Below are 24,592 nucleotides of genomic sequence, written 5' to 3'. Positions count from 1 at the left end.
TTCTCAACTATCAAATTTTGTAGAAGTAAATTCTCGTCATGTTTTGGCATTAAAAGAAAAGAAATGGATACCACTGCTTAGGGAAAAGGCTGGAATTGGAAGCGACATGAGTTGCTTTTGTTGAGCTTTACAAAAAGGAAACCTAATAAAACAGCAAGCAGACTAATGGATACTTATGACTCCTGAGCTGTACCAAGAAGTCCCACCGAAAGTCTAATAAAAGTGTCAGCACACTTTAGAAACACTGTCACAGAAAATTATTTGTATTAGATAAGACCTGTTCTCTTTTCGCATCATCAATCATGAGGACAACTACAGGAGATATTGAGGACACTTAAAGATCTAAGTTAACTACCTACAGATGCAAACATCTATCCGTATCTACAAATCCCTGGCATAAACACATGCTTGCTTCAATTTGAAGTGGAAGTCTTTCAGAACTAAACAGAAAAACCCCAGCTACATTTACTACCCCAGGATACTGAATTAATACATTGAAAATATGTCAATTTAATCTAAAAAAGAGGGTACACAGTTCAGAAGACCAAGGACAAGTAGTAGAAAGACACAGGAGAAGGAAAAGACAGATGAAATCAAAATATATCTCCTGATTCTACTTTCAAAAATATTGGGAAAAGGTGATAAAGAAAAGTCAGAATTCTAGAGTCTCACTGGGCCATCTTAGATGCTAACAGAGAATAATAAAATTTCTGAGTGTTCTCCTCTTTCCCTGTGGATTATCTTTCTTATAGCAATAGGCATAGAATCCACAAAATTCAAAACCAGCTCTGAATCTGAATGTGGCATTTTCAAACAGTGAAATATTTTACAAACAAGTCCTGCAAAAGGAATCTTCACAACAGTAAAAATACTTGTGCTCCTGTTCATGCAGAAGATGAATACAATAAAGTCTGTCAGCATCCTGGAAATATATATGTTAGAAAGGCTAGTCTCAGTGTCTTAGTTCTCCCTTTACTCCTCCAAGAACATGTTCAAACAGGCATGACAAACTGTTCCGATTTCATGTTTGAAGCACGTTACAGACAAACAAGCTCTCTGCTGAGTACAAACCCCCCTGCATCTTCTGTTTTATTTAGTTTTACTCAGCATTTTAATTAGTTTTGGTTTTTGCCTATAATTTTTGGCATATATACTCCTTTAGAGCCAGAAGGAAGTTTTAACAGATAAAGCCCTGTCTGCTCCAACACGCTGAAACTGGCACCATCTGGTAGGTGAAATAATTGTGGGGGCATATAAAATGAGACTTATTTTACATTTTTTCCATCTCAGGTTGTAGGGATAGTGAAAAGAGAATAGCACCTAGGAGAGAGGAGACAGCTAAGAACTTACCTTGCCTATGAGCTTTCCTGAGTATGGGGAAATCTGTAGTGGTGACTACTAGCACCTATGCTATGCCATTGTTAACATTCTCCAGGACTGTGAGATAACCTGATTGAGCATCCATCTTCAGCTGCTCTAACTACCTGCAGGCCACCCCTGAGCCCTGGCATCCTTTAGTCCTAGGATCTCGATGGCCTGCTGTCCTAAGGGATTAACAGAATTTAGTCGCAGTGGAAGACATGTGGTGGGGCCATTATAATTAAAGCCCATTATTATGTTTTTAGACTGGTAGAGTGACAGCTCTTCTCAATACTGAGGAGAAAAAAAGGTACAAATGCTTGGAAGAACAAGTTAATAGCAATGAACAGTTCAGGGGGAAAAAAAGGAACTGAAAGCCATGAATACACACAGAACTGTTTTCATCACTATCTCTAAAAGGGTCAAAAATATAAGGGACTAGGGATGAGCACTGAAAATAAAAGTGTTTGAAGACAATGATCCATATGAAGAGAAGTGGGATGTCTTCTGTGTCTGGTCCTGAAGGAAGGCAAAAGAACATGCTCCAAAGGAAAAATAATCCTTGTATATACTCAACAACCCCTTAGCAAATAATTTTAAATACAAGGGGAAAATCTTTTTTCCCAGATGTGCAATCTGTCAAAATCTCTGTCACAGACACCACAAAAGCTAAGAGCTTAACAGGATTCTACAAAAGAGGATCATAAATACAGACACCATTATCTTTAAGCAAAGGTAAATAATGACAAACCACGCACATCTTCATTCCTCAGAGCTTAAATTAACACTCAGATGAAAGCACATCTCTTAGTTGGAACCCTTTCACTGTGTAACAGAGAGCAGAGCAGAGGTCTCCTATCAAGCATTGATCTAAGCCGGCCTGGCTGATGGCCAGGGCACACCAGTACAGAAAAAACAGGGCCAGAGCAGTTCTAACGTACAAGTGTGGAGGAGGGCTTACGCCCTGAAGCACCAGGCATCATCATCACTTAAAGTCCTGGATCTAGCTCAGTCCACTGAATTTATCTGATCCCAGCCATGGTCTATGCATCCTCAGTAAAAATGTACTCACTGAGACTGAGGCCTTCAATTATTCATTAATTCAGCTTTCCACTAATCTCTGAAATTGCTGATACTGATCACTGTCAAAGAAAAGATCATTTGAACACCTGTTAAACATCTGGCATTACACTGTAACTTAAGTCCCAAGGGCACAGGTTGTAAGTATTTTTGGGAATGCATGTACCTAAGCAAAGAACCATCCTGTGTCTTCTAGGAAACTGTTTATCGCTGCGGAAAAGTTTGCAATTTCCTGTGCCTGTGTCAACTGATGGTCTCTAACCACAGTTACTTCCTATATACACACACACAGAGTATAAACCCACTGTTTTCATCCCATTAAAAAACTGCCAAGAAGCTTCAGTCTGAAGCTACATATTGGACGCAATCAGGAACTGCAAACATTACCTTCTGAAACCAAAACAGACAACCATAATGAGCCCAAATTCTGAGAGATACACTGAGGAAAAGATTATTCAACACTGAAAAGAAGATGGTTGGGGAGGGGGAGTCTAAAATGTTCTTTTGAAAACACTGATCTAATATAGGCAGACTATGGGTAGACATATTCTGAGCAGGTTTTAAAGCCCTATAGTATACTTAAGCTTACCTGCTTAGCACAAGGCATCAGGGACATCCAGCTAGGTCACTCTGATTCAGATGGGGTCTCTCTATACCAGTGTTCAAAAGATTATTCTTGGTTTTTGTGCATCAAACACTAGGTTAAGCTCTGAGTAAAAATCCTGAACTGCCAGATGTCCTTCTCAAGCACAAGCTCCCATGCCAATAAAATGGCACCTTGCATGCAACAAAGAGAGAAGCACAATATTCTGCTTGGTAGACAAAATCTTGGCTAAATAGCAAGAGCTGAGAGGAGGTAAGAGACCTAAGGACTACAAAGAAGCAGTAATATATTACCTGGTTGAATAATTCCTTTAACAACCAAAATATATTCCTCAGGTTTCTGATCAGTAGAAATCTCTTTGCTCTCTCCGTCTAAGGTCAGTATCTCATAAAGAATTTCTGAATTCTCCACCCCACAAAGCAGAATTACCACATTATCCGGAGGTTTTAGAACTTGTTCCAGAAAATAACTTCTCTTTTGATTCAGGCAGTTAAGAAGTCCACATGAGAGTATCAGGAGTTTACATTTATAAGACAGTAAACCGAGTAGCTCCTGGTGCTTGCAAGATGAATTCTCTAGATCGTAGAGTAAGATTCCTTCTTCATTAACTATGAGTCCAAAAAGAGATTTTAAATACAGAGCCCACTCTTCTGCTTCTTGTTCATATATCACGAGGATATCCTTCATGTTTTCTAGAGAGAAGAAAACATTTTAAAAAAAATATTTTCAAATTCATTTTGAATAAGCTATAAATATCAGACGTCAGATTTTGTTTTCCCCCTAATAAAAACTTGAAGTGCTGAAGAAACTACCTTCAGCAGAAATCACAGCTCATCACCTTGAAATGACAACCATCCCCTTATTTCTAAGACCAAGGCACAAAGATCATCCACAGAAATACTGGAAAAATAGCTCAGGATATTATGTTTAGAATAACTAGTATTTCAGAATAAATACTGAAATTGCAATGTAGGAAGCAGAGCACATTCACACATTCTGCTCACTCCTAGAGTCTTGACAAATAGGCAGTAGTATTAAAAATGGAACGCTTAGCTTTTAATGACAGAGGGAAAGAATATATATTTGAACACACAAACATGATCCGACTTCATTAGAAAATGAATTGGTATGTTTAGGGTATTTTGTCAGCATGGTGTTAGGATAGTTATTCCTGATCTTTCTTTACTGTCATTATTTTAAGAAAATTACTTGAGACCTGACAAAAATAAACCTAGAACTGTATTTTTTCAGTTCTCTTTCCCTTTAAGATGTAGAACATGATGCTAGCAAGACAACTAATACTCTTCCACAGCGTTACTAGGGTGACAGCTCAAGACAGAGGCAACAGGCACAAAGTGAAAGACAGGAGGCTGCCACTGAGCATCAGGAAATACAGTGGGAGCACTGGCACAGGCTGTCTGGAGAGGGCGTGGAATCTGTTTCCTTGGAGCTACTCAAAAGGTGCCTGGATATGGTCCTGGCTCTAGGTGTACAAGAGAGCTTCCAGATGTCCCATCCAACCTCAGTCATTTTGGGGTTGGGTGAAACCATCAAAAACCGTGATTTGATGAGCAACAATACAATAACAATATATGTCAAGTCAGGGTAGCCTAACAGCCCTGGAGTAGTTCACAATCACAGCCCTGTGGAGCAACAATGTGAAGCTGAGGAATAGATACAGCTGCTGTGCTTTACCTGCACTGCGCTTCACGGCGTCCGCCTGGTGACTGACACCTGCCTGCAGTGCACCACAGCTCCTCTGAGTGCCTAAGCTGCTGTTGCACTGTGAGGATCAGGAGATACGGAAACAGGGGGTGTACACAGAGTTAAAATGTTTCTTGGGCACACAAAGGACGTGGACAGTGGGATACAGAGTACAGATGTAGCTAAGGAGAATAAAAATCTTGTCAAGGATCCCACATAAGTCCCTGCACAAAAGAAGAAACTGAACCTGTATCTCCAGTCCAGGATTAATGCTTTAATTATTGGACTTCCCTTCCTCTTAGAAGAAATTATTTCTACATTTTGTTCATTCATTCTTTACTCAGGAGATACTTGAAACAAAGTCTATCCAGCAAAGGCTGATTGAAACTTGTAGAATAGGGACACTGTCGTTTAGTCTCTTGAGCTCATTGTATGTCTACAAACTGCTTGGAGGACAGCTGTCATGTTTTCAAGATTTGTGAATGCTCACCCTTTCACAAAGTTTTCTGTCACAGGAAATCATAAAGGGCCATGCTCCACATTGGAACAGGTGACGATATTTCAAGATAACTAAACTCTTACCAGTACATTAGAGCAGAGTAGTATCTCTGTATCTGGATAGGTGACTACTGTATATCCCATGGTAAAAACAATCTGAAAAATACCTGTTTCTGATGAAATGCTGAAGGTTAATAATAAGAGAAATAGCAGTGGATTTCTCATTTAACTCAGAAAAAATTGTTTGGTTTATGGTGCTGGGATAAAAAAATCTACTTGCTGCAATGTTGTTTCCAGAATCTCATTTGATTTTCCGTAACACTCATAGACAGATGTGCACAATGTAGAAATAAAAAACTATGAATTGCTGCAGAGTTTCAAAAGAAGAAACTGCATTAACAGTGCTGTAAAGCCACAAGCTCTTTCAGTCTGGCCATGCTGTTTCCTATCACCAAAATGGAATCACCAAGTACCTTCTATTTTCAGTCCCCATTAACTAACAGCACTGTAGTGGTTCTTTAAAAATATGGATATAAACACAACACTTACACCACAAAGAAAATTTAAGAATTCATTCCTGACACTTTATTTGAATTTACTTAGTTCTAACTTCCAGCCATAATATGATTTCATATATTTCTGCAATCCTTAAGCAGCATCTCTTCTTCTGCTCTCAGAAATCTGTCCCCTAAGGTCTTCAGATTCCCATGAAGCGACTCTCAGCCTTGCCTTCATTACAGTTTGTAAACTGGGATTAATATTCTTCCCACCACAAGAGAGGCATTGTAGAACTCTTCCTATTTTTTTTTCTGCACTTTAGTGAATTCTCCTGCTTTTTCAAAATACTTTTTGAGAAAACCAGAACTGCATACAGGGTAGGGGTTCCTTGATAGGAAGAAAAAAATTTCTTTGGATATGCACATGGACTCATAAACACTGAATTTCACATTCACTGTTTAAGTTTAAAGGTCTCATTTTAAGCTCATGCTCAGCTGTGTTGCCTTCTATTATGATGGACTTGTGTCGCGATAGAGGGGAAACCCAGACGCTCAATATGAGTGATCAGCAGGAATCCGATTATTGATTGTACCAGAACTCCTTATATACTAACAATAATAGGCTTTATGCATATTCGTAACAGTGCATTCTAACGTAGCCAGCTTCTCAGATCAGTAAGCTGCAAAGAATCTGTATATCCCGAATCTGTATGTTCCTTTTCACGTAACCAATCTCTCACAGACTTGGGTTAAGGACAACTAAGTGGAATTGCAGGGAGGGATTAAAAAAGCATATTTAAATTGAATGGGAAACACATTATTTTATAGCTTGACAGAATTTTGGTGTCCTGATTGTGCAGAAGCAGCATCTGCTGGTGTCTTACACAGCACCCACTTGGCAAAGAGCCCAAGTATCCTTTCCCTGTAGAAGGAGAGCATTGGTAAGGAATGGTGCACATCTCATCCCTGTGCAGACTGGAGCAGGAAAGAAGTGCTGGAACCAACCATTCCGACAGTTGAAGAGCTCCCTGTGTGCTGGACATGGAAGAGTAAGACTCTTCTTAAAGAGCTGACCTAAAGAGTTATACAATAACTGTAATAAAAATATACACAGGGTATAAACTTCACCCCTGTGCAAACAAACAGTACAAGGCTTGAGTACTCAGGAAATTATAAAGATAAAAGTAAGAAATGTGCATTGAAAGGATAAAAGAAGACATAAAAGTCTTCTTCACTTCCATATGGTATATCTGCACCTGTCTGCAGCTCTGATCTTAGCTAAGCAGGAATGAGAAGGGATTTTACAATGTTTATTGAAGGCTCAACTGCATTTTTTCTTAACTATATTGATTTTTATATATGAGAAAGAAAGCTTTATTTGTGTAACAAAGGGGAGTGAAATATATCTAACAGCACACTTGATGGAAGAAAGGCTCTGCAACACACATCTCATAAAGCTCTAATTCAATATGGTTGCCCTATATAATTTGTCTTTTCCATCTAAGTACAGAGGGAAGAGCCATGCTGTTGAGCAAGGGCTTTCATACTGGAGTTTGGTGCAATGTTTAAAGAAGCAAGCAGCAAGTGCTATCAAGTTACCTATGGGAAACCAAGTGTGGGTATGTTTTGAATTATAAACTTGCATTTTTTTTTTGGATATTAATCTTCCTTCTATACTAAGAGTTAACTTCAATATTAAGCAGGAATGTAAGGCTTGCATCTTACTTACTCCAAATTGTATCAAAAGGTAAAGTATCACTATTTTGAAATGTTTGCCTGACTTGAAATGCAGAGTCAGAGTTTACCCTACAAACAGCTATGATGTCCCCTAACAAAAATCTACTCTATGTACTAGTAGCTTTTTCCTGTTATACAATGTTTTTGCCTTTAGAGATTTTACTAAGATGCATATGCTTGAAGGCAGCTTACTTGAAAATTAAAGCCCACCAAAACTCTGCCTTCAGAACTGTATTATTTTAACCTGAAACAACAAAAAAGCTCAGGTCTAGCTTTAATGCAACACTACCCAGTACTGAATGTACAGTAACAATGCTTAACTTTTCAACCAGAGTTTTTTCCCCTTCATTATTTTCATCTCTTACGGAATAATTCTTTGAATTTACTGCACTTGGAATATAATGGAAGTTGAGATTAATTTTGTTCCCTTGAAAGTTAATGTAATAGAAACTATCATATCCTGACAAAATTAAGCTGTGCTTCATCTGCTCCTATTTGGAAACTGACTCAAAGGTAGAAATAAAATGTATTATTACTTGAGCAATGAGAAACAGTAAGAGTATTTATGCAGTCATCCATAACCTGAAAGGGGTTCTTCTGACAAGCAACACTCTTCCCTAGTTACATGTGCGTGGTTGCCCAAGAAAGCACATCTCAGCCCAAGCATGCACATCTCATGTCATCTGAAGGGCTCTTTGAAAACATCTGCCAGATCCTATGAGACTACAGTGACCAAGCAGGAATCAAGAATTTGTGTTACATAGGGCAAAAGAACATGTCTTTTACGGCAAGAATTATATAGTAGGATACAGTATATAGTAGGAGAAGAGGGGTGAAAAAAAACCAAGTCTACTAGAGAGCTAAAGGAAACCTCAAGAACTCTTCAATGCACCAAACGCACCAGGAAGACAAAGGAAACAAACCAAAAATTGGGGGCTCTTTAACAGATACCTCCGTTAGTGAATCTTGCAATCTTGTAAAAGATAATTTCTGTGTGCTTAGAAAAAATCAAGAAGCACTTGGTAACCCTCATCTTTGAGAATAACACTGCACAGGTATCAACTCATTCCCTACCTTTTAATGGCATTTTAGGTTCGTAGGGGTTTGTAAAGGCTTGTAGATGATGTTTACTTCTAAATATCTTTGAACTGCATTTTACTACAGTTATTTCCAAAAATTCAGCACTAACATACTTCATTTGACTTAAATAAGGCTGATTACAATTAGGGTAGGGTTTAAAAATTGGCTCTAAACTTCCACTACCTTAGGATGCTTTGGTGAAAAAAAAGTGAGATTTGAACACCAACATTTACCCAAGTTTTAGTGAAAAGATGGATCACCTTGTTTCTCAGGGTTGTCCAGAGTCTTTTCCAGTTTGAGTACTGGAGCCTAACAACGGCATTCCCTGTTGTTCACTGAGCTGCCCATGAACTCCTATAACCACATACCAAGCCTGCCACAGTCAACCCTAAGAAAAAGGTAATGCAATTCTGTTTACAATCCTCACCTCAATCCCAACAGCCTTTGATAACCGTGTGAAGAAAACACCCTCTCAAATTCTCCACCATTGTGTTGAGAAAGGACAAGATCAACTGCTAGAGAAAGCATAAAATTTGTCCCTTTTATTTCTTCCTGTCTCAGATGTCCTCACTTGGGGAAGGGAAGGTTGGCTGATTTTTTTAAAATACCAGTCTTAAAAGGAAAGACATTTGAGAAAGAAATGTATGAACCCTGTCAGTATGCAATGAACTACTGTCCATCAGCAAAAATTTGTTAAAATAAGTACAGTAGCTAAATATCTCAAAGGAGAAGTATAAAGTCAAGAAGTTCTTGCTCACTTTCTCATAATATATTGATGAAAAATCTGGGCAACATAAGTGATATGGAATGACATCCATTGCATCTTTCGTTCTTTTGTGAATAGCAGACTACACTCTCCAAGATTACCATGAGTATCTTTTCATGCTAAAAACTTACACAAAAAGAAGCAGTATTTTTTTCCAGGCAAGCAGTGCCAGGATAGAGCTATTACAAGTTGACTGCACTCTACTTCACCCTATAGGATAAAACTGCAGATATAGTTAAGGGTCATGACACAATGACAAAAAATGGGAGAATGAGAAAGATAGGTAGCGTAAAGTAACCCAAACTCCCATCCTTGCTTGGAGATTGTCAAAACTTTTCTTCTAATCTCCAGAAGATTCATTTCCATCTGGGCTGTATGTAGGATGAGAATGACAAGCATACCTACTAGTTCAAACAAGACTTCAGAATCTGAAGATCTTTAATCTCTTGGCCCCTTGGCAATCTTCTACAAAGATTCAACCATTCATGTCTTCACATTGCTTGCCCTGATCACTAACAGTGATATGATAAAAACTGGAAAAAGTTTCACTAGCACTTCAAACAATCCCTGCAATCTAACATTTGGAAACAGAATGAGAACATTTAATTCAGCACTAATGAGTGGCCTTAGCATAACAAACTGCCCCTCACCCACCTAGAAAGCATTGATTTTCCCAGTCAGCACACCTCACACACATCCAGTAAATGTGTCTCAAAATGCAACTCTAGCTCTTGGTTGCTGGAATTCTGCAAGGCAAATCCCCTGAAGCAAACCAAAATGCATTCATCGTGGGAAGGACAGCAGACAGCACTTTAGAACTACTTGCAGATAATGGAAAATGTTTTCAAGGCAGTTTATGTTGCTTCTCTGAGATGTTCCAGTAAAGGAAATGAAAATTATAAGAAGCCACTTGCAAACTTTAGAGTGAGATCACAAAGTAGCAAAATTGCTGCAGTGATGTGGCACACCTGTTTCAATGAAAGGAATTATCCTAAAACACAGGCCATTCCTGCCCTCATTGTATCAGCCAGCAGTGGCTGCACTTCTATTCTCAAATGCCTATTTAACTAGCATGTAATAAGAACACTTTCATCGTTTATGTACCTTCTGCTGCTAATTGCTAAACTGTATGTGAAAACAAATACTTGTTCTACCTGTATAAAATCAAGCCTTATGTCTTCATCCTTCTTCTTACTAAGCTTAGTGAGGTCTGGAGTGGGCAAAATTAGGTTCTAGAGAGTAACAATTTTTATACAAATGAGATCGGTTTAGGCTTGACCTAGTTGGTTTTCCATGTAAAGAAATTCCATTGATGTTCCCTACAGTAACAACAGAACACAGAACCAAATAAATTCCTGGGGTATCTTTCCACAGCATGGACCTGGCACAGGTAGACCAGAAAGATACCTGACTATCAAACATGACAAAGCTAACATCATGCCCAAAAAGCTCTTTCTCATGAAGTTATATGGCCTTATTTCCTGGTTTAAGCCTTTGTCTCTGATCTGTCCTATGAATCCTTACAGCTGCATATCTACTGATGGACAGGTGCGCTTGTTTCTAATGAGCAAGGCTAAACACAAACATGGGATATAGAGGTCAGAACTCGTTTCTCTGTTTCAAAGGAGACCTCCTCCTTTATCACAATTGCAATGAGGCAAAATTTCATGTCATTACAGTCACTTCCTTGAGAGCAAATCGCACCTTCAGTAGATTTTAGAGCAAAACAACCAGGTAATTCAGAAATGCTTTAGACACGAACAAATCATGAAGAGAAAAATATATCATAATGACAGCATGAAGAGCTGGAATAATACACCACTTTTTTTATGATTACTATGGAACAAGTCTTTCAGGTCACATCAAAACCTGAACAAATCTTTAAAGTCACAGGAAAACCTGAGCAAGCTGTATCAAGTCTGCATTAACAGATACTATTGCTACTAGAAACAACCACCACCTGATGATTCCCCTTACACTATCACTGTAACTATGGTTGTATAAACATGAAATATTAAAAAAAAAATCTAATTTCAAAATGTCCTGTTAGGGTAGACCAAAGTGTCCTCTTCTTTACTTTATTATTTTTAATTGCCAGTGTTTCTTTTACCAGGATCTCTTTAGATGTCCACATCCTGACCTAGTGAAGGCAATTTTGGATCTATGATCACATTTGAACTCTGCTCACTTAAATTTAACTTCTTTGCTATTTCTTTTGCCTTCTCTCACTTTTTCCCTCTGTCCCCTTTGATTCCATTGTTACTTCAGTTTCTCACAATTTCTTAACTTTAATTTCTTTAAAATAAGAAACAAAGAATGGAATACACATTCTGCAGATATTATATAGGGAAAACATTCTCATGAAATTCAGTACATTCACCTCTATCACAAGAGAATATATCTCAGAAAATAGTGCTTATACAACGAAACAAAAACCACTGGTCTTGCAAACAATAACATTTTGGGTAAGTTGCTGTGATTCCAACTGCTATGGTCTGGGAAGGTCACACTGTAACACTGATGTACAAAACAAAAAAAGTGTCTTACACATTAAGTAGTCTAATTTGTACACCTGGCAGTGAACATATTAGACTACTTAATGTGTAAGACATGGCAGACACTGATCATCAGGCAATGTTTATCAAAAAATAGCACAATTTATTGCAATTCATGCTCAGATACTTCTGTGTTCCCTGCATTTCTAATGCAATCAAATACACTGAATTAACCATAGATGACATCCCAACAATTCCTAAATTACAGATTACCATTGACACTAGAAATCTGTAGAAATCTGGTAGAACTCTCTCAGAGCAGTCATAGAATGGTTTGGGTTGGAAGGGACCCTTTAAGACCATCTCATTTCTACCCCCTGCCATGGGCAGGGACACCTTCCGCTAGACCAGATTGTTCAGAGCCCCATCCAACCTGGCCTTGAATGCTTCCTTTTATGGGGCATCGACAGCTTCTCTGGGCAACCTGTTCCAGTGTATCATCTACGCTTCTTAGGTTTCTAAACCTACAGCTTCTTTGCCACAAGTCAGCACAGTACTGAGGGAGGGCTTCTGAGATCCCACAAATTAGATGGCTCAATCTTCTCCTTCTTTTGCAGGCTGATTTTAAATCCATTTTTTAATGCATCTCATTTACTTGAGCATTCATCCAGAAATTTAAGTAAATGTGAGAAGCAGTTTTTGTTTGATGTATAACATGTCAAAGTTATGAGGGTGTAGAAGAAATTGTCCTCCAGTTTCAGCTCATTTCTTTCCTCCTTTTCTGACAAATACATGACAGTCACTAAAAGACCCCCAAACAGTAACAACAAAACAACCCAAGACAAATCTCTCATCAGTGCTGGACAACCACTTTATATTTTTGTTTTGACCTTTTAAACAGCATTCATGCTAATGTTGCACACAGAAAGAAGTAAATGAAGTAGAAAATCATTACATAAATGCAGCTTCATGAAATGAGCAATGACAGAGCTAACAGTGAGTTAGAAACCAAGCTAAATAAAACACTCAGGAACAACCTCAGTGGAAGGCTGACTTCTCTATATTAAACCCACCTCTGCTTCCTCTCTACTGCCTTAAGACAAAGATTCCACAAATTACCTATATAACAAACTACTTTTATTTCTGTCCATCAGATAAAGAAAACAACTTAGTTAAATGAATTCCAACCTGCCTTCACAAATTCAACCACAGGCCTGCAAATGATGCCCAAATACCACTAGCTTGCATGAGATTCAAAAGACATTTTTCCAATAAGCTATGTCCTCGGTATGATTTTAACACATGCAGTTATCTTTCCCCCCTGCAAAATAAATTCCCAAAATTATTACTGGTCCTAATATAAGAACAACTTGGAGAGTTACCTGGGTAACAATTTTGGGTCCTCCTCTAGTGGGGAGCCCTCACAGAAAGATTTTGTGTAACTACTACTGCTTTAGACCACATGGGATGCTTCCTGGAAATAAACCAGTTCTGTATGTTCAGGTTCTTGTGAACAGATTTGCCGTACAATACATACATACCTGCCATACATTGCGGTCACTGTGGTATAGCCTCACTGTGGGATAGAAACAGGGAAACTATGTCTAGAGGAATTAAGTACTCTGGAAGAAAAGTATCTCACCAGTCCTTCTACCTTTTCAAGCACACTATTCCATTTCTAGTTAGAAAGGTACAGAAAAGAAAGTGAAAACAAATCTTTCCTGAACAGTTCTTGAGACCAAATTAAACCTTATCTCACTACAGTCAGAGACCCTGTGTAGTTCAAATACAGTAAAACTCAGAAGCTTGAGGTGGACAGGCCAGGACAAAAGAACTATGAAGCATCTTGCTTTTTACATCAAGTCCCTCATTGTTTGACTAAATCTATGTAACTAAATTTTTACTTTCCTCTTGAACATTCAGAAAAAGAAAAATCTTCAAAGAAAACAGGCTGATGCTGTCATAGATCTATCACCATCATCACTATACTTGTATTTTATTAGTGTCTAATGTAAGACTCCTCAAAATCCCACAGTTTAACATGCTACCGAGTGCCAGCTGCTCAGCAATAACTGCTAGCACATTTGGTAAAGGTATGAAACACAATGTGCAGTTTTAATTTTCCTCCTCTGGAGTTTATTCTGCCCACGTTCCATTTTCCATTTACTGCAGATTAGTGTTATAACTGCACAAACATCTTAAATCTTCAGAATCACACTTCATGCACACTGCCTGTGAAGGCCATAGGACCAGACAAGAGCAAGTCCAAAATACTCTCTTCAATGTACCCTGCATGGCTCTCAGGCCCTACTGCTGACCTCTGCACATCCTGTTTAGTAGGGAACACTACTTACCAGTGTGGAAGTAGCCTTGCAGCATTAGGAAACTAAGTCTTTATACAGTGCTCCCTGACCACAACCACTCAATGCTAAAATACACTAACATGAGCATGAAGCTGAGCTCCCACTATCTCAGGCACACTTGTACCAAAGCTGGTGCCTCAAGAGAAACTTTTGAACATGGCCACTTTTACTGAATCTATAGCTGGTACAGGCTGCAATGCCATATGCTCCTGTAGTATTCAATGCACTTACAGGTACCTGGCCTGTTGTGGTCCACAGGCAAACCACAATAAAATGAAACATTTCTTAAATTAAATGCTATTATGATATCAAAATTCAGTGATCCAGATTTTAGCAATATACCAAGAAGTGAAATATACACAAACAAAACAACATGTTCAAGAGTCAATTTCAAAAAATGACAGTTGCTTAAACCTCTTGAGAGACTTCTAACCACTCTGATCTTGCAGTAAGAAATAAAAACCTATAAAAGCAGAGGAACTTAAGTTTGGAAACACTCCTCTAAACACTACAACTTTAATAAAGACTTAGATTCTGAACTATAATTTATCCAGTACTGGACTGGTTTTTTGTTACACAAGAGTGAAAACTTCACTTATTAAGCAAAACAGATTGTTTTGGGTAGAGCATGTACATTTGGAAATTCAAATGTTACAATGCTCATCTGTGACATAATTGTGGTGAGAGAAATTAAATAGCATAATTGACTTTCACAATATTTTAAGTATTTTAAGTTAATGTTCAACCCTTGATTTCTGACAAAAAGGACTAGCTTTTCACAGAAGTATCCAAAGTGTTGCATCCAATGAATGAGTTGCCACAGTTCGAGAGGACAGTTCTGCCTTTTAATGATGTTATTCAAGGCATGGTTGTGTTCAAAACGAATGCGATGCATTATTATATATGCCATTCAAAATGAGCATGGACTTAACAGCATGTGGGAGTACAAAAACTATGGTATACATTATGTATTTGCAAGCTAAGATATAGAAACATGGCTTGCCATTTCAATGAATTCTATAAGCATCAGTGCTGAAATACAGGCTGTAAGTTTGCCAATGAAACATAGCTGTTTTTAAACTCTCTTAGAAAACCAACTGACAATAGCTTGGCAAGAACACTAGCAGAAAATTAAAATGAAACTGTCCTGAATGTACCCTTTAAGCAGAAAATTCTTGTGTTTCCAAACTGCTAAATGTAGGATCTGGCCTCAACTTTCACTGGAAATATATTTTCCCCAATTCAATCATTGCAGACTGTTTCATTCAAGGCCAAATTAGATTTGGCCTCCTCTAAAATAGCTAGTCTTGAACAGGGAACAGAATGTATAAGGGAGAGAAACACATTTGAAAGTTTTCCTGATAAGATTATTGTGTTACAAAACCAGAATGCGTGTATAAGAACCTTAAAGTTTTGATTAAAAACACTAGCAAAATTTCCTTTGATAGTGCACAGCAACAAGGCTTTGTTGATTAAACAGAGCTATTCTGAGACACACTAGGCTGGGGAATTAGCTTTCCATGTTTACAGGTAGGAAGTCTACAGCAACCGGAGACTAAGTGAAATATCTACTAAAAGACATCTCAGGGGGGTGGAGGAAATAAGGTATATTGAGTTTTGTGCATTTTTATTAGATTTTCCAGATACTACAGAACATCCTTTCCAAGCACGACCACTTCCATCATTTGATTAAATCTTTATAACATTTTCTCATAATATGAGCCTACCTTTAAAAAATACTTTTTAAAAGATTCAGATGAATTTGAAATGCAAATTACTCTTAGATAATAAAAGTAAGATTAAGCTGCTAGAGTTTACTTTCTGGACAGGCGAGAATCATTTAGATACCCGTAAAGATGATGTGGTCTATCTGGCTTACTTGAAGGCCTTGCTTTTGTCAGGAAAATCCACAAACGTCAGAGGTTTATGTCCAAAAAGGGGACAGAGGAGCCCTGCAATTTAATTCGAGTAAAGGGAGACAGCCCACGGGGGCACACGCCTGCAGGGTGCTCTCCCTCGAGGTTTGGGAGGGCGCAGCCTACTTTTATCCCCAACTCCCGGCCGCACGTTGCCCTCTTCCTTTCCCCACTGGCTGAGGTACCGGGAAGGTACAGCCTTCCCGCACCACCTACCACATATTCCCCCCGTGAACCTACTATTTTACCCCAAAGTTCAGAAGTTCAGGCTTGATACACGTATTTACTTGTTTCAGGAGCTAAGCTGTGTGGGCTCTGCAACAAACCTACTGCCCAGAGTTAGTAGAGACATTAAGCCACGTTTCAACACCATTAACCCGTTAACACGCACGCCTTCACCTCCCACAGAATGGTTTGTAAAGACATTAGCTTTCCTCTCACTTTGAAGTGAACTTGAATTGAGACTATAACTCACATGGATTGTTTATTTCAGCTCCCTCAAACAAAAGGCATTTGAAAAATAATGATCAAATAGTCATTTTTCAGAGGACTTTTTTTTTCCCCCCCTCTTAAAATGCTCCTCTAAACTGACTTTATAATGGGAACAAGTTGTTCTAGGTAGATACAGTCTGCTTGTACAACGTGAGATACACTGGCCACCTTCTTGGGAGTTTTTACACCAGCTCAAGCATACACTCCTGGCCAGCACTACAGACTTCGGTCACAACTGAATCACAGGAATGCTACTGCAAACATGGCAAAAAATTCTTAGTAACAAAATTCCTTAGGAAAATCACTTCTTCTTGAAGGGGTTTATACTGAATACTGCATATTTTCCAGTTCCCACTGTATTTCATATTTTTAAAGGGAAGCTAATCAAACTCAGAATATATCTGGTTTCTCCTGTTCATATACTCTTGTTAATTTAAGAAATTTATTTCTGTCACCCATGCATATTATAATTCAACAAAGAGCAAGTGCCCAGGTCTTTTCTATCACAAATTTTAATAAATCAGAGGAACACCACACTTGTGGCTTCTGATTAAAGTACTCCTTGTTTTCATTTGGTGCTCACGATCATATTAGCATTAAACTGCTTTGAAGCCTGTAAGTTCTGTATTTAGCCTTTCCTTTTTACAGAGGACACAGCACTACTTAACATGAAGGTTTTTATTTTCAGTCTTCAAATGACTAAAAATTGTCCATGTTCAATTCATTCCAGGCGTACTATAACTTTTTCCTTTCAGCTATTTAATCTGTAAATGTTTCACAAATAAATGAAAATTATGAAAAACGGAAGGGTATACTATATGAAAATATGTTTAGCATATATTACCTTATTTCTTAAAAGTTTAATTCATAAATGTCATTCTATTAATTGTTCCATTTTTCCCAAGGCTTCTAGAATTTTTGATATTTTCCACTAGAAAAGAAATGCTTACTATTTCTATTGTACTTCTAATCTGATGTTAACACCACTTTTTACTGACTACAGTAAACAAACTGGAATTATTTATTCTTCACAACTTAACACTCACCTTGTAGAGAGAACAACTAAAAAACAATATTTCTTTTTGGGGTTGGGTTTTGTTTTTTCTTTTTAACGGGAAACAAGTATAACAATAAACAGTGAGTGAAAATATCATTACTTCATTACATTTTGACAGGAAAATACCTTGCTTTATTTGAGAGACACAACACATGCATGTCCCCAACACTGAAAAATGTGGAGGATAAAGCACATTTGGGCATGAATTGAACTGTATATGACAGGGTCTCAGTCAGGTTTGGGGACAGGGGGTTGTTTATGTGACATTATTTCTTGTAAGAAAACTCTTTTAGGCATGTCTGGAGTAGGGGATCTAGGATCAGGCATTAGCTCTCAGATCCAGCTGCTCTATAGTTGCACCTTAACTTGGTGTGAGGGCAAAACCTGGTCACCCAGGAAAGCCTCTCTTCTGATGTTGGTTTCCACAGAAAGGAAACCCAAGGATGCAGGGCTGGACAGAAGCTGTGGTACACTCCAGCAGAAAGACCAGACACAGCCATACATTTCTTTCAGCTATGAAAACCTGCAAGTTTCAGCAACTCACTTGAAGTAAGTTTACAAGTAGGTACAGAGAAAAAACTGTGAAACTTGACAAAGGTATTGCATTTCAGCTTCACAGTCTTACATGAATTCTCTATTCCTTAAACAGAGGCAACAGCAGTTGTGAAAATTCACATTTCCTTTTCTAAAGAACATCGTTAGGTATATAAATACACACTTTCACAAACAAAAGCACATCATACCACATGCAAAGGAAATATTTAAAATGCCAACAGATCACCAGTAAATTTTACCAATTTTTCAAATGTTTTCTTTGACTTGCTTTTCTTTTTTGATTTCCAGGTTTAACTGTTGTAGATATCAATAATAACAATGAAATTTTGCACAATGAATCTGGACTTTATACAAACATACATCTCAACTGTAGAAATAAAAAGCCATAGGGCAGTACATAAGACAGCTGGATATGCTAGAGAGCATTTCTCATAAAAACCCAGTACTCTTAGCATGTTTTGAGGAATCCACTACTTCACTAACCATGGGAAACATGGAACATATGCTTGTAAAACCATCTCCTTTATCATCCTTAAGAACTTCTCTGGACAGGAAAGCTAAGCCCTGCATTGCATATTGCAAACACTACTATGTCCAAATTCTGCACAGAGCTCAGAAAGACTGAAAAAAAAGTTGAACAGGCTTTGAAATTAGTTTTGTTCCCAGTTAAAAACAAGGGAGAGAGTGGTTTGCTTTCCTTTTCTAATCCCAATATATGTTACTGTGTACTTCAGAGCTTGAATGCCCTGAATCAATGTCCAGATGGCACACTAGTAAAACTAGTAAAACACTGATTTCTGATGAAAGTAGTAACTGAGTATCACTGAATACTGATATTCCAAATAGGCTATACTCAGACAGTAACTGTAGTTCCTAGAGATATGTTCAGAGTTCTCATTTAGCACAGAAGTGATTTCAAGATACTACTAAGAGGAACTGTACTTACTGTTGTAAATTTGTTTTTAATAGTATATAGTATTTGGCAATAAAGAAAACTCCTTAGTTGTCAACTGGTCATACAAAAATGACTGTTTGCCACCCAAGAAGCAGTAAACCTTAGCCACAGACTGCAGCTATTTATAATCACCTGTGTAAAGTTTCAAGTCCTTTCCAGCTGTTAAGCATGTGATCTGAATGCAAATGGGTGCTTTCCAAACTCAGCCGTACCTCTGCTTGAACTGTCTCAATGTCAAACGTGTAAGACTCTTCTTACCTATCTGTACAAAAAAACTCACAGAAACATTGAAAAACAAAGAAATGATGGGGCTGGTAAAACCAATTTGCTTTAACTGTCAGGTCTGTGATAGCATAAATTATACACTGTGGCTTAATACAAAGCCTTGCTTTCTTACAATGCAGGGAGCCAATAAACACGAAATGAACATCAACAGTATTACATGAAATAGATTCCAGTTTAAAATTTAAATCTTGGTATTCATGACTCCTTTCCTATCTTCACAGTCATTTCAAAAATTATTTTAAATACCATTCTGAACTTATTACTTTGTTTACATTTAATATAACCTAGGGTTTTTGTTTGTTTTTTTTTTTCCACAGTTCACAATGCAATAGGCTGATTTTGATTTATACAAAACATCAGGACAACTTTATTTTTTTAACAACAGCCAGAGATCACTGGACCTCCCATGGGGTTATAATTATATCACAACCTATTGCTGCTGTTTGCGTTGGGGCACTTAAGCTTGTTAGAGGAGATAAAAACATTCTTTATTACCTACAAGCAAATAAAGAAGTATATAAGCTAATCAAATGCTCAAAGACCAGTTTCAAGAACTATATAGACAGGGAAAGAGTCACACTGTTGGTTTTGAGTCCCTGGACAAAAATGTTCTTCCATTTAAGAAACTGAGATTGCGGTTTTCTTTCATATTTATCATGTCATCAGTGATACCACTGAGACAATTTTTTAAATGTGGATGGTCAATTGCTTCTATGCAAACTTCAGTAACTGCTGCTTGCAACAGGGAGAGGATTAGAGTAAGGAACACAGCTAGTTAGGATCAACTTTTGAATCTGAATGAGCATCCCAACACTTCTGAAGACAAATGATAGCTTTGAGGTACTTCAGTTCTGGCTTCTTTGATACTCCAATTACTAAAAAATCATTAATAATTTGAATATTACTTAATAATTAATATTGAATATGAATATTACGATTTTTATTATCATTTTATTACTGAATCTGCTTCAAAACTCCACCACTAGACCTCTTGCATTTTGAATCAAATAATTTTCTGAGATCTCTTTTTCCCTAAAAGTGAAGGAAGCTGAAAAATTATTGACGACTAAAAACTCAAGCACTCCCTAATTCATGAGAAAAACAAGAATCAAGTATTACTTGTGTCTATTCACTGTCTAGATTCCCTCCCAGAACATCTCTTACATAAACATCAACCCAGAAACAGTTGGAGACACAGAAATGTACATTGTGTAAATAAAGGACTGACAGTGAAAGATCTCAATGAAGATAATTACATTCCCGAGTGCAAAGAGGAGTGATAACTCCAACATGGCATAACAATGAAGTTATCCTGTCAGTGCCTCCTGCCTCAAGTGAAGGCAGATGTCATCAAAGATCCCACACTACAGATGTTTTAGCTCTACTAGCTACAGCATCTTTAATGGAATTTACATAAAGAAGTTCATCTAGGGTCTTCTACAAAGTACTGACCAGTTACAAGCCTGTCTGTCTCATCAAGCATCCCAAACAGCTTTCAGATTTGAGCTAGACTCGCCTTGGGCAATCCACCTAAAGCAACCTCAGTACATCACAGATACTGTTCCATCAGCAGAAAACAGACCTCTATACACTGTGGAAAGAAAGCTTTGATGCTGTGGCAAACCTGCAGGAGAGAGGTCTGTGCGTGGAGGTTGGAGGTGGATGAGGCTTAGGCAAAGCAATACATTAAAAAATGACAGAGGCAAATGATGATGGAGTAGAAGGCCAGCACATCCTCTGCTGGCTAAGCCTACTGTTACTTGTTCCCCTGCCAACGTGTGGAACTGGCTGCAAGCAGCTGGGAAAGCAGCCATCCCTCTTTGGTGTTCTTACATATTGACTCAGCAATTACTCCAGCTATTTCATGTGCATACTCAGGATTTGACTGCCTTTATTCACCAAGATCCAGACTGTAAACTATATGCCCCCAGGTCATGCAGAGTTGTATCCTGTCATTGATACAGAATGATCACTGAGCATACGTCTATGATTATCAGAATACTGCCCTGCCGACTGTTCCCATCTACAAATATCAGTTTGCCTAATAACTGGGATAGCACAGGCATATTTGGAAATACTATTAAATGTAGTTTTACTCATATATGTGACTTTTTCCTTTAAAGAAGCTCACAATACTGGAAGTTGGGTCTAGATAGAAAATAACCAGTAAAATAACCATACCCATTTCACCACCAGCCCTAAGTAGAAAGCAAAGCAGTAATGAGTTTTGATATTTCATCTACAACTAACTTATTATAAAACAGCTGGAAAAGTCACTTTGACTTTCTTTCCTGGTGTTTTTTATTTGTTTAATGACAGAAGTAGGTAAAGATGGCTTGCAATGCTAATGTCATTACAAAGCTGCACTTGATAATTAAATAACTAATGTGGTAACTCTGATGTTATAAAATGATGCAAAACATAAAAGTACTTGGTAAAAAAACATGTCTTGACATCTGAAGCAGTCATTTAAAATGCTGAATCAGAACAGAAAAACAAAGCATTGAGGCACCTCTGCAGACTCAGGCCCTCAGACTTCTGTTTCTCAATTCCTCATTCAGAAAATGAGAATAAAATATTTTCCCACCTAATAAAAGAATCACAAAAATAAAGCTAAGCTCCCTGCAAGCAAGTAAGTCAAACCTCTGGTATCAGGCTACATGTCATTCATTTCTTTTTTATTGAGTGCCCAGCTTGGCAGTCACTGGGCTTGATTTAAGTGTTGCTGAGCCTTGCAAAGACACATGAAGAAAATGGGAGCAGTAAATAGACAGTATTTCTGTGAATTAGGGAACACAACTGGGAAGAATGCGCACAGGGACACGGAGTCACACGTTTCTGGTTCAGATTAAGGACTGCCTCTGATTTACATGAGGCCTTTGTAATTTTAACTTTTCATCAAATTTTTCCACCAGTCAATGGGACAATGCATTCCAACACTACCGAGGGAGTAACAAAATACACACGAACAGTTTTGAGGCACACAGGTATAGCAACAAACACCAATAAAAGCATAAACAAGGAATAATATTCCTGTGCAAAGTCTAGCACAGTTTTGTGGTACACTACAGGCTGGATCCCATATGGAAAGCTGAGAGACTGCAAGAGGATGATCAATTTTTAATTAATAACACAACATGTGATCAGCCAATTAAGACTATCGATAGTATCGATGTATTAAGTCGATACACATGTAGGACCGAATTAATATTGCTCGTATAACTTTTCTTCTTACATTTCCTAACTTTTTGGTGGTACATCTCCTCCTCTTCAGCAAATTTACGTTGGTTCTGCGAGACCGTAAGAGATGCATTAGACACCGCCTGCACTTGAGGGCTACTTTCAAGGGCAGGGTCTCCACTCCCCAACACCACGCCGGGACACAGCACCCTGTGGGAACCTCCCCGCCCTCGCAACCCGCCTCGCACCGACCTGCCGGGCTCATGGCTCCGCCGCCCGCGCAGTCCCGGCCACCAAAATCCCGGCCCGAGGGCGCTGTCCCTGCCCGAGGGTCCTGTCCCGGCCGCCGCCGGCACGGAAGCGCGAAGGCCTCCCCGGCTGCTGCGGCCGCGGGGCTCCGCTGCCCGCTGGGCCCCACCCATATCCTCCGCTAAACTCACACCCCCACGCACCCCGGCATCGCCCCGCCAGCCGCGGGGAGAGCCCTCTGCCGCCGAGGCTGCCTGGGTGTGGGGAGGAAACGAGGAGGAAGTCTAACCTTTCTAGCTGTGCAAGAGTGTTGGGGTTTGGTGCAAGAGTGTGCCCAGCTCACCCTGTGGAGAAAAGCCTCTCAGAGATGAAAGGCACCTAGGAGGTATCCCCTAGCGATCAGGCGTTCTGGTGTGGCATGATTACCATCTCCACAATGTTGTGCCATGTATTTATTTTTTGGAGTGGCACAGAGTAGAGTAAAACAAAAACTAAAAAAATCAAAACAAGCAGCCCATGGGAGACACTGCAAATGCTTCAGCTCACTGCTGCACTGGCCACCAAATTTAGTCAGGAGACATCAGTCAAGGTGGCATCTTCGAAGTTAAAAAGAAAGGCCAGACCCACCACAAGGAGCCGGTGTTTCCCTACAAAATAGGATTACAGAAAAACTGAAAGTACCTTTTGAAATAAGTTTTCAAAGGAAGCAAACCTTTTCAAACCACTTTGTGCATAGATGTGTGCTTCTTGCTCACCTAGACTCCTGAGTTCACCTTCCATACCTGAACTTTTATGTTTTTCGGCTGATTTTAGAGAAACTTGTCGAAGGTTTTAAAGATCTCAAATGTGAATTTGCTATGTACCAGTTTCAGTAATAGGGGTGTCCAAAATAAAGAGACTGCCTGAACTGAAGGCAAGGCTGCAGAATGAATTCAAGCAGTATTAGAGGAAGGAAAATTCATGCAGAGGCAGTCTTTATAGATGTCCTAGTGTGACAAAACCTTCACAGTTTGCAATCAACCACAAACCGCTAATTGCAGGAGGCTGGACTTCAGTGAGGGAACTACTTCTGGAAAGACTTTGCACACTGCAGGGACTGTGTCCAGCTGAATTGCTTGGAAAACTGAACCCTCTGAGCTGTTCCTGTTTCTATCATTACACAGGTAGATGATTCTTCTTCTTCTTCTTCTGATTATTATTATAATTATTATTATTATTATTAATGTTTCAGGGTTTTTTTTCAGTCACTTCTGCCAACATGTGGCTGGTTTTGGTGAATTTCTTACTTGGTGTGGCCTATCACACAGAGGAAACATCTAGCTACACAGACACTGGAAAAATCTGGAATAGATCCAATCATGTCAGGGTACATGTGCATCAGGAAGAGAGCCTGGAATACCTCCTGTTGTTCCTTGCTGCTCATTTTTAACCTTTGGATTTTATTCCTTTAAATGACAGGTATCTGGACAATACCTTATTCCAGTACTGTATTTTTGGGTGCAAGGGATGCAGCACTACAGTGTCAGTAGTCTTGAACTGTGAGCAGGATGAACACAAATGAGATATCTTATAATGGAGGATGCAATATGTCAAAGATAAAACATGTAGAAACACCACATCTGACTATTTTTCCATGGCAGTAATAATTGCTGCTTCCTAAAAAATGGGTTCGGTAATGTGGTTGGATGCAGTTGGGATGATTTACAGTTCTTAACTGCAA

The 24,592-nt window shown here is 38.7% G+C and overlaps 1 protein-coding gene across 4 annotated transcripts in view; it reads right to left on the bottom strand.

Annotated features, from left to right (window-relative positions):
* The window catches only part of BANK1 (B cell scaffold protein with ankyrin repeats 1), a 136,486-nt gene extending 113,458 nt beyond the window's left edge, over nt 1-23,028 (bottom strand). For all 4 annotated transcript variants that reach the window (XM_048305046.1, XM_048305048.1, XM_048305047.1 and 1 more), the window contains exons 1-2: nt 22,876-23,028; nt 3,337-3,735 (exon numbers count right to left, since the gene is read on the bottom strand). In XM_048305046.1, coding sequence (XP_048161003.1) covers nt 3,337-3,735; nt 22,876-22,888 — 412 coding nt within the window. In that variant the 5' untranslated portion in view covers nt 22,889-23,028. The remainder of the gene's footprint in view (nt 1-3,336; nt 3,736-22,875) is intronic.
* Between the last annotated feature and the right edge of the window lie 1,564 nt (nt 23,029-24,592).

Source organism: Corvus hawaiiensis, chromosome 5, assembly GCF_020740725.1.
Source record: "Corvus hawaiiensis isolate bCorHaw1 chromosome 5, bCorHaw1.pri.cur, whole genome shotgun sequence".
Classification (NCBI taxonomy): domain Eukaryota; kingdom Metazoa; phylum Chordata; class Aves; order Passeriformes; family Corvidae; genus Corvus; species Corvus hawaiiensis.
This window is presented reverse-complemented; position numbering and strand designations above follow the sequence as displayed.